Here is an 11,768-nt window from a genome sequence, read left to right as displayed (position 1 = left end):
ATGAATCGTTTTATCCGAAGTAATCAAATTTTTAGCACTTCAGTACTTGTAACATTGTCCTAATTCTCCATTTCTAACCATAGAAAAGCCAGCAGCGCAAAGGCTGTCCTCTTCGCAACCATCTCTGTACGCGCCCTGGGTTGACATAACCAGAGCGAAAATCGGTTTCGGACGCCGAGGACTACGCATTCTCAACCGAGAACTCAACTCGGATGATCCATTGATACAATTGCAAGCTGTTAACAGTATTTATGATCAGGTGATTTCAAATACTTTTTCTTCAGTTAAATACAATGTTTTAACACTTAACGTGGCATCTTTAATGTTTGCTTAAATACTGCCATGGCTAAACGAGTTTTTTTCTTTTAGGTTTATATATCGGAGAGTGCATTGTTTCTCATCAGTTTAAACGTCGTCTATAGACTTATTAAATTGATAGAGCATAGTGACGCCACGCTGCGGGAGAAGGTGATCCTTATCCTAACTCGACTTGCTAATTACTACCAGGGCAAGAAACAGATATTGTCGAGACCAATAATCATCGATCGCATTGTAGACATATTTTTAGAAGATTGCAAAGAAATACGATACGCTGCTGCGTTCTTGCTCAAAACTCTGACAAGGGGTGAATACGCTTGTGAAGTGATCTTAAAGAATGAAAGAGTCGTGGAAGTTCTTTTAAAGGTAATGCTAAATGACCATATGACGATCGTCGTATTTTATTTGAATGCGCTCAAAAACTTAGCGGAGTATGACCAAGAGAGACCCCTGAGAGCTAACGCATTTCAAGTGATGCGAAATTTTATGAAAGTACACGAGCCGAGAATCGTGACCGCTGCAATGGATTGCATGACGCAACTCTGCAAACACCCCGTGGGCAAAGCCTTAGCCGACCAGTACGACATTATAAAAGCTATAAAAGTTCTTCTGTTAGCTTCTAATGTAGAGGTAATAATATGCGCTGTCGGATTACTGAACTACGTAACTATAACAAACATGTCGAAATGGCGATCGAAAGAGCTACAGTGGGACTTGGTCAAGCGTTTGGTAGATTTGGCCGTGTCCAGTAATTTGCCATCGTTGCAGTTACGATCATTGCAAGTGCTCATCAACTTGTGTGAGAGCCCTGACCTGCATCATCACATAGGAAGTATATGGAGAGACAAAATAAGCGGCATACCGGTGAAGACGCATGAACAATGGGACGGTACCACGACCACTACAACTTTTGGGCTGGAGACTGGTCACAACTACAGAACTATGTGTATCGAGGATGTGGAGACGGTAAGGAACGATGAAGGTGACAATGCTCACGTTGTCAATGCACACAGCTTCTTGCAACGAGTTAGGGATGCAAAGCAACGACTGTTGGATGCTATTGATAGACGGCCATATAAGTAAATTTTATATTGTAGGCCATTAAATATTATATTGTAGTTTGTGGTATTGCCATGCTGATGAGTGGCAATATTGCTAAGTTTTGCTGTGTTGTGTTTCGAGGGAGCTCCGAATGTTTTTTTTTTTCAGTTTGATCAGTGATATAATCGTGTTTAATTGTACTGAATAAAGTTTTAATTAGTTATGTATCCTTTTGTGTTTATTTATTTAAACTGGGAGTAGTTTGCTTGCATGAATTTAATTACAAAATATTAGGTGATTTATTATAATAGTACCTAATTGCCTCAATATGCAATATTGAGAACTTTAACTGTAGAAGAAGAAGAAGAAGCTGGATGCAGGTCGCTTCCAACAGGTATCTGTGGAGATCTAAGGGGGAGGCCTATGTTCAGCAGTGGACGTCCTATGGCTGAGATGATGATGATGATGATGAGGATGATGAGCTGTAATAGGTACAATATCGTTAATTACAATAGGTACCCGTAGATGTAAAACCCGAAACAAAAAGCAACGGTGTTACTAAAATTCCCGCTATGTAGTCAAGGCGTAAACAATAAATACCTAACACAAACCTCAAATACTTTTCCGTCAAATCATAAATTTTTAACACATTTTTGTTATTTGTCAATCTGACATTGCTAAGCTGTGGTGTCAACAAACTTAATTCTTCGTTGTTTACAAGTTATACATAGGTTTTTGTAGGTATTTTTCGAGAAATCAATCATGTTTTGTGCACATAAGAACTCGTATCTTCAGCTGCAGACGAGCGTCAACCCAATGCTGGTGAACAAGGCTGTTCGCCGCGCTATGAGGAAGACTCAGTTTGATCCTCATGATGGTAAGGCATTAAGACAACTTTCCCTTTTCTCCTAACTAAACAATCTGAAATAGACTGCATACAACTCCTTCACTCCCTAAGACCCTAAGACAACCCACTGACCCTACAGTGCATACGTAGGAAAGGCTCGTAACCACTAGATTTTTTTACGTCACAATCGAACTTCAGTAATGAATCTGTCGTGATGAAAAATGGGAGATTAGGACACCGCTCGTGGTTTAAAGTAGCCTCAAAAATCCTATTAATGTTATAAATATAAATGCAAGCAGAAAGTTGTGAGCATGTATGAGTCTGTTTGTTACACTTTCACGCAAAAACTACTTGACGAATTTTGATGAAAATTGGTAGTAGGTATGTAACGACGCGGGTGAAACCTCAGGCGGAATCTAGTTCATTCATATTGTTTTTCGTACTTCAGAAATCCCACCAGCTCAAAGATTAGCGTCGATGCAGCCATCTCTATACGCGCCCTGTACTGATATCACTCGAGGCTGCATGGGGTTCGAGCGTCTCGGCCTCCGCATCCTAAACAAGAATATCACTTCTGAAGATAATGCCATTAAGGTGCAGGCGATTCATACTTTGAAGGATCAGGTAATTTGAAGTTTTGGTTCACGAACTTCTATAATACACATACCAACTATAAATTAAGTTGCTGACTACCATTCGTTACAGCGATGATAAGGGGTGGTCTATAGACGCAAAAATAAGTCTCTCCCGCTTAAATATTATTCCTTTACCAATGTTTATCTCAATAGATTTTTCTCAACAGGTTCAAATATCAGAGAACGCGTTGTTCCTCATAAACCTGAACGTCGTATACAAACTAATAGATTTGCTGACGGATCCCGACCCCATCGTCAAGGAGAAGGTCTGTTTAATCCTCTCGCAACTTACAAACTACTATCAAGGCAGGAAACGAATCTTAGCTCGACCGGTTGCCATAGACCGCCTGACGTTCCTGTGCATGCGTGAACGAAAAGAACTCAGATACGCCGCAGCGTTCTGTCTAAGAAACCTTGCCAGATACTCTGCAGAAGACATGATAAAAAACGACAAACTAGTCGAGAGTCTCATTAAAATGATTAAAAACGACCACGAAGGCATCGTGTTGTTACACATAGAAACCCTTAAGAAATTGGCAGAATGGGATCCCGAGAAACCGCTAAAAGCGCACGCGTTCAAAGTCATGCTGAAGCTGATGAATTATCGTCACGATAGAGTTAAAGAGGCTGCAATGGACTGCATGAGGCAACTGTGTAAACATAGCGTGGGGCAAAAACTGGCAGACAAATATGACTTGACACATTTACTGTTGATGCACCTAGAGTCAGAAGATGTACAAGTCATCATCAGCGCTCTTGGTCTCATGGAGTACACATCAGTAACATCGATGTCAAAATGGCGAGGCAAAGAGTTCGTTTACGACTTGACTACCTTATTGGTCGTCCTGTGTGTGACACACGACATCCCCGTGCTGCAAATAAGGGCCATGCAAACCCTGATTAACTTGTGTGACAGTCCAGACATAAGGAACTTTGTGAAAAATAATTTAGAAAAGCAGATAGTCAAAGGTATAAAGATTAGGAAGCCTGAACAATGGGATGGTACTACTGAGACGGATAATTATGGACTGGAAACAGGCCGTAACTACCGGTCCAGGTACACACCTAAAGTGGAGACTATCAAAAATGACCAAAACGACCACGGGGAAATGGTTAATGTACCAAATTATTTGATGCGAGTCAAGGCGACGAAGGATCATCTGCTTAGAATACTGAAATATAAATCGTATAAAGAAAGCGATAAAGTATAAGATTATTCAACAATACATAAGTTTTGTATAAAATAGGACTCAAGTCTTAGCCAGCGAAAGGCCGAGAGAAATAAAATATTACAAAATTTCTCAAAATCCGGAGACATCTGTATTTCGCTGACTTTTGGGTCGTATTTAAATTACTTATTTCATTTTCTTATTTTTTACTTTGTATTATAATTTGCGAGAAGTATTTCCCAGGTGTAGGGGTGTAGACATTTTTAATGATCCTCAATTAATAGAAAAAGATCTTTATTATTAAGCATTTATTTGATAAATTATACGAATTACAATATTTGAGCTAGACATTTGGTTTTATTTAAACACATTTTGTGCCTCGTGGCATACTTAAAGCTACATTCAGTCGTTTAGACTAAATAATAAATTATTATCTACAAGATACAGGCTGCTATCGACATATCGATATAAAGTATCGATAAGTTAGAGGTTGTTTAGATATTTTAGATTGTATAATAAAAAGAAACAAAATACAGGGACTTGATAATAGAATTATACAAACATAATATAAATATTTTAATATACAAAATTAATAAGAAATAACACAAATCATTCACACAATATTATTCAGTGTACAAATTATTACAGTACTGTTCTTCATTAAATAAAAGATATCATCATTTATAGTAAAAAAGACAAAGGTTTTTAACTGGCAAAGAATTTGCTAATATAGCTCCTGGGTCTATGTAGTTGTTATTAAAATCGTATGGAACGATACCTTCGTGTTTCGTCGTATATAAACATGTTTACAATAAAAGGCAAAATATAGCGAAGAATATTATTTTTTCTACCGAATATTAGTGTGTAGACTAATAGGAAGTTCACAGATAATTTATTAATAACTTTAAGTCTTACAGTGTTTATACATCCGAGGAATATCTATCTACGATATATTTTGTAGGTATTATTATGTAAAGGCAATTCTAAAATGCTTATCTCAATTACAAATAAGGTATTTTTATCTAAATTATGTTCTACACAAGCTGTTATCATTTTATAGTCTGTGATTTGGCGACCATTGCAAGTCTATAAAAATGACAGCTGTCAAATTTGACGTTTCAAAATCAATCGACAGACATATGGTTTTGATTTTACTAAAGAATTATATTTATTTTCCTAGGCCCTATTTTTACTTTTTGAATCAATACTGGAATTGGTTTATTGTTATTTCTACCCAATTAAACAACTATAATATTATATTTTATACAGGATACCATATTGTTCAGTCATACAAAACGACCATTCACATAATAATTATCCTAGAATACTCCTAATGTTTAATTCCACTTGCCAGATTTCAAATAAAGTTACGCTTTTCTGCATACTTTAATATTATGATAAAAAAGTTTTAAACACGCAATATTCAATCAGGAATTGTAAAACTATTCTCAATTATATATTTGTTCTTCTAACATACATTACATATCTAATTGCATTGATATCATGAGTACATATGAATAAAAAAGAACGAAATAATTAACACCACCCATCTGTAACTCTTTCAAATTAAACTATGCAGTATTACTCCAAATAATAATGGAAAGAAATACACTGGAGGAATAGTAATTTATAAATATTTTTAAAGGAAAATCTCGAGACAATATTATTATAAGAAAATCTCATAATTTAGCCGCTAAAACCTACTATATATTGCAACCATCCCGCCATTCTACGACCAGACCCGACCAAAGCAAAGGGGAGATTCCAAACAACCAATATAATTTTTCCGTTCAGGCACCACTGGGTAGGTGCAGACGTGATATTAGAATAACTTAATTCTATTGGTTGATTATTCTCTCCGCTTATAAACACCCCCAATTTGGAAAAAAACATCCACATTTAAAATTTAATTACGAGTCCAACCCACTACACAAAACTTTTAAAAAGCAATTGTCTTTTGATTATTTACACATACCAAAATCATCATCATCTGCTAATTAGTTATAATATCACAACATTGAAAAACAGCATTTTTATCCAAATAAAAAAAAAACAGAATATCAAGTCTCCTATCAATTATCATTTACATTATCAAATACAATTTAGGATAGCCATAATGCCACTTTAATATCCACGAATAGTCCTAAAAACTCGATATAACATAATGAAATGTGTCGTCCTGCGCAGTTATAGCATATAACACATCTTCTTCGGTTATAACACATAACGTAGCCGTTATAACACAACACATAGCCGTAATAACACAACACATGGCCGTTATAACACAAACACTACGGTTATAACTAGTCAGTGGTGTCGAGGTACTGCGAGTACTCGTAGAGCGCCTTGCACAGATCGTGCAGCGTCGGGTCTCACCTGCCGCCGCCGCGCTTGTTCAGAGGGTCGTACACTTCAGCTTCAGAATCTATTTCATCTTCTGAAAGGGACAGGGAACCTCCTACACGACGGGTGCGTAAACCCTCCTGAAATTATTATAAAACTAAATTAAAATTTAGGTCTATAGGTCTTAATATTGCTTTTTGTTTGTTGAGGTGTTAGAATGTTAAAGTACAAAGTGGTACTAACTATGTATAATGGGGTGCAGGATTGAAGTAATAAACTATGTTGTTAATAACCACTAAATTAATTACACGTTAAAAGCAAGACTTTAGCGTTCAGATGTTTTGATTTTATATTATGTTGGGCTTCGATCAAAATCTTGCTTTCTTTGATATGTATTAGAAGTAAGGTGACAATAAAAATGTCATAAGCATTGCAAGAAAAGTAAGGACAGCTCAGTGCATTATCAAGAAAATTAGCACTCTGCCTACTTCCATAATCAAAAGCATGCTGTAAATATCAATATCATAAATAATTCAAGTGCATTATACAAAAACATTATTATTATTTTCTATTTAATGAATAGAAGAGAATTCGCCAAATGTAGTATCTTTATGTTTTCTATATAAATAGAGCTTGACCCCATAAGACAATACAAACACCCAAATAGACCGACATTACATCCAATTCTATAATTTTTAGATCAACCGAACTATACAGTCACATTATTACAGAACACATTTTGAATTCGTTATACCATTCCCCGTCCGCGACGCAAACACAATAGTCAATATCGGGTGTGTTATTCATAATCACATTAAATTCTATCACATGTACTTCATGATATTCTATAGCGAATTGTAAAAAAATAACATAATCCATTCAGTGGTTTAGCCACAGGACTCATTTTTCGTTTTCATAATTTACAACATCATGTGTAAAGCAGAGATAAAGTTAGGAGTATCGAATGTTTTGATCAATTGACAGCTGTCAGTTTTCAAGGGAGAATTTCAGCTGTTTGTAATGACTGACTTCTATATGGTGTTCTAATTTTCGCACATTTTTATTCTATTTACTTTGTTTGAAAAATGCATTTTTTTATTTTTAAGTATTTTTCTTTTTTCTTTGTGTTAATCGACATATATCAACCAGTATATTAACGCATTTCATTTAATGTGATTATGAACGGCACACCCGATATACTTATCAATGTTTTATTCTAAATGGACTGATATTAGTAACGTTACAAAACAAACAATATTTTCCTCACCCCTTGCTACCCCATGACCAAAAAAGAAACCGCTTAATGATATGTTATACAGATTTCATAACATTTATTATACACACAGAACTCTTAAAGAATGATTACTTGAAGAAGTAGTAACACCGCAAGCAATTTCTAAAATGTTAAGCTAATAGTACAGAAGACACAAAAAAATAACCCTCTTTTAAAATTAGCCTCAAATTCAACTTCAAAATTAGCGAAGAAAATAGTGCACAAATTTTTAAAAACAGAACCCCCATTAAGCAAACATAAAACCCCAAACTACACCAAATAGCCCGGTCAAAATAGACATATGAAATAACAAAAATTCCCACAGAGCTGATTTTTGGTGGAGAGCTAGATTTGATCATTATAAATAAAATACTAAAAGTCCCCATCGATCCCATGTGTGCGTCAAAAGTTATTCGAGGTCAAATGTCAAAATTTTAGGTTTTTAGATTTTTTTTCGAAAACGGTAAGTTTTATCAAAAAAGCACATCAGACCAAAATTGTAGATCTTTAAATTTTCTACAAAAATGGCATTAACAGTTTTCTCCTAAATCTTACCATTCCTGAGATATAGCCATTCAAAGAGTCTCACTATACATGATATGCACATATAAGCCACGTACATACGAGGGCTGCCTTTAAGTTGTATCGTTTGAAATAAGTACAGACAATCTAATAGGTTAATACCATTTATTGTTTTTCAAAGAATTCTCTGCGATATTTAATGCACTTTAGCACGCATTAAACCCAGTTCTTGAAACATTTATTCCATTCTAAAGTGGGGGTAGTCAAATTGGCCGATTTGTACCTTCCTTCCAACTCCAGTCTTCTGGATAAAAATGGAAATGTCGAAGGAAAATAAGCGTGCGATAATTTTCTACAACTTTAAAAGCGGATTGTCGCGACTTCAGCGCTTTAAAAAAAATTGTTCTGTGTTTAATGATGCAGAACCATGCCTTAGGACTGCAGTACGCTCATATTTAGGATTTAAAAGTGGGCAATCTAGCCTTAGAGACAAGCCACTTGAAGGTAGTTCAAACCCGATATGACCCAAGATAATATCGAGGCTATGCGGCAGTTAATTGTCGCAGACCAACATGTAACATACCGTGACATAGATCCGTGGGCATAACGATTGTTTTACATTCCACAAAATTAAGTAAAGTCTTCGTGGTAAACTTTTCAGCACACCTGAAAAAGCTGTTGACTCATACAAATCGGCCAATTTGACTACCCCCACTTCAGAATGGAATAAATGTTTCAAGAACTGGGTTTAATGCGTGCTAAAGTGCATTAAATATCGCAGAGAATTCTTTGAAAAACAATAAATGGTATTAACCTATTAGATTGTCTGTACTTATTTCAAACGATACAACTTAAAGGCAGCCCTCGTATGTACGTGGCTTATATGTGCATATCATGTATAGTGAGACTCTTTGAATGGCTATATCTCAGGAATGGTAAGATTTAGGAGAAAACTGTTAATGCCATTTTTGTAGAAAATTTAAAGATCTACGATTTTGGTCCGATGTCTTTTTTTGATAAAACTTACCGTTTTCGAAAAATAATCAAAAAACCTAAAATTTTGACATTTGACCTCGAATAACTTTTGACGCACACATGGGATCGATGGGGACTTTTAGTATTTTATTTATAATGATCAAATCTAGCTCTCCACCAAAAATCGGCTCTGTGGGAATTTTTGTTATTTGACCACTACTTTTATGTCTATTTTGACCGGGCTAAAAGAGGAGCGGAGCAAAAAGTTTTTAAACAACCAATAAAATTTATCCTCTCAGAGTAGGCGGAGATAAAGATTTAGAACGAAATACCTCGGATAAGGTAGCATTATGTTGAGCAAGGGCCGTATTGCATCCTTGTGGCATATACCTTTGTCTGATTACACAGTAATTTTCGACAGGTTAAAAACGGGGAAAACCGTTAAACACGTAATTCTACGGTAACGTTCAATTGGCTGGTCAAAAAGTTCTCAGAACCCCTCATTGGTATAATCTGGGCCATACTGCATTTCAAAGCCCGTGACGCCACAGATTCCAAATATAAAATAAAAAGAAAAAAAGATCTCTACACCGTATTACAAACTACAGTGCAGTGCAGTCAATATGTGCCCACCAATTCCGTGTCACTGATCCAAGCGGCCGCTCCGTCCTCTACGCTTGACGACATCTGAATATTTATTGAAAATTCAGAATTTATTCGCCATTTTTTAAGCTAATTTATTTATTTATTAAAGAGGTCGTAGTTACACGGGGTTGAAATGGTGGAAGAGCTGGGTCGTTTTTTATGGCCTCAAGTGTTTAATGTTTTCAGTTAATAGAAGCTTGTGAAAGCAGACAAGAGTAAAATAGAACGAAAAATAACCCATTTTTTGTCGGGGGTTTAAAAGGAATCTTTGCTAATTATGAAGTTATTTTTGAAAGATATTTGATTATTATAGCCAACCCCGTGTAGTTACGGTTACTGATAAATATTTATTACTTGACTGTAAGCCTAGAATATTACTAGACCATTAAATCTAAGTAACTTTAGTGTACATCTTTGTATGAATTAATATGACTAAACTGCACGGCAAAAAAGGAATACCGAAAAATATATACCCCCAGTTATTGAGTAGATTCTTTAGATGAAGGAATTAATGATATTTACAGTGAAAAACAAAATAAATTAGACCACAACACTTAAAATCCGATAAAATGAGTTAAAAACGAACAAAAGTGTTGATTAAAAAAAAATACAGAATAAGTGACACAAAATACAATATGAAAATATTTTGTCAATTCAAATGGAATAAAATAATCTATTTTATAATTTAAAAACCGGCCAAGTGCGAGTCGGACTCGTGCACGAAGGGTTCCGTAAATTACAGTTAAATCAACCTATCTCAAAAACTATAAGAGATACTTTGATCAAACCAAAAATCGTTGAAAGAGTTAATTAGCATGCATCACCTCTATTTTTTTTAGAATTTTATACCCCGTAGTTATAAAAATAGAGGGGGGGGGACATACTTTTTACGACTTTGAGAGCTGATATCTCAAAAACCGTTCACTTTAAGAAAAATGTTTTTTAGAAAACTTTATATCATTTTAAAAGACCTTTCCATTGATACCCCACACGGGTATGTACATCGAAAAAAAAAATTTCATCCCTCAGTTACATGTATGGGGGGCCCCACCCCCAATTCTTTTTTTTACTATTTAGTGTCATATTTTTGTAGCGGTTCATACAACACATATTCCCATCAAATTTCATCACTGTAGTACTTATAGTTTCCGAGTAAATCGGCTGTGACAGACGGACAGACGGACAGACGGACAGACGGACATGACGAAACTATAAGGGTTCCGTTTTTGCCATTTTGGCTACGGAACCCTAAAAATATGTGAAACGAAATGAAAAAAAAACTGAGAAGATTGAAGCCACCCGTGAAAAATATAACTATTCATTTATTGACTGCAATATCAAATTGAAATAAGTTAAAAATAAAATTGACAAAAAGTGGCATTAAAATAAGGCCCACAAACTTATATAATTCTCAAGTGTGGTTATCACAAAATTCTATATTACTACAAATTCCCTACCTACTGCTTAATAAATATGCCTATACCCTAATATGTAAATTAGTTTAAAAATTCCGTTAAAAAGTCTCACCTCGAGTATCCCAGCGCTGGGCTCCGACGCGTATCCTTCGAAATGGCGCTGATCTTCCTCATAGTCTGATGATGAAGAGGAATCGTTCTCCATGTCGCGAGCTGTTCTCACCGAGCACACCATCTGAGCTAAGTCCGTGAATGTGTAACTGGAAATGAAAGAGAAGAAATTGATTAGTGAGTGGTTCTTTTTTCTGACTTTGAGTGTAATTTCACAAACAACAGATTTTTCTGTTTATACTGTAATTTAGCGAGCATTGTTACTGAGAATGTAAATTAATTTTGGGTCTGATAAATCTCTAGACATAAAAAATGTTTTCTATGTAAATAACAAGTTTTGAGTTTGGTATAATGTGTGTGTATTACCGACTTATGTATATGTAAAGATATTTGTTATTAAATCATCATTCATGAATATCTGAGGAGGTTAAGACAGTGGAATCTTGCTGTTAGAATGTTGCAGAGTTAAAAATC

General features: G+C 35.3%; 2 protein-coding genes across 2 annotated transcripts in view; one reads left to right on the top strand and one right to left on the bottom strand.

Moving 5' to 3' along the window:
• The first annotated feature begins 2,054 nt into the window (after positions 1 to 2,054).
• Positions 2,055 to 4,352, top strand: LOC110379651 (uncharacterized). The gene is made up of 3 exons (XM_064034886.1): positions 2,055 to 2,236; positions 2,655 to 2,830; positions 3,009 to 4,352. Exons 1-3 carry the CDS (start codon positions 2,122 to 2,124, stop codon positions 4,050 to 4,052), a joined length of 1,335 nt encoding a protein of 444 aa, XP_063890956.1. The 5' UTR covers positions 2,055 to 2,121; the 3' UTR covers positions 4,053 to 4,352.
• A 1,489-nt stretch (positions 4,353 to 5,841) lies between these two features.
• Positions 5,842 to 11,768, bottom strand: part of LOC110379639 (neuropathy target esterase sws) — a 35,166-nt gene continuing 29,239 nt past the window's right edge. The window contains exons 26-27 of the mRNA XM_064034895.1: positions 11,296 to 11,443; positions 5,842 to 6,493 (exon numbers count right to left, since the gene is read on the bottom strand). Coding sequence (XP_063890965.1) covers positions 6,383 to 6,493; positions 11,296 to 11,443 — 259 coding nt within the window. The 3' untranslated portion in view covers positions 5,842 to 6,382. The remainder of the gene's footprint in view (positions 6,494 to 11,295; positions 11,444 to 11,768) is intronic.

This window comes from Helicoverpa armigera, chromosome 5 (assembly GCF_030705265.1).
Source record: "Helicoverpa armigera isolate CAAS_96S chromosome 5, ASM3070526v1, whole genome shotgun sequence".
NCBI classification, from domain to species: domain Eukaryota; kingdom Metazoa; phylum Arthropoda; class Insecta; order Lepidoptera; family Noctuidae; genus Helicoverpa; species Helicoverpa armigera.
Note: the sequence above shows the minus strand (reverse complement) of the source record. Positions and strands in the feature narration are given on the sequence as shown.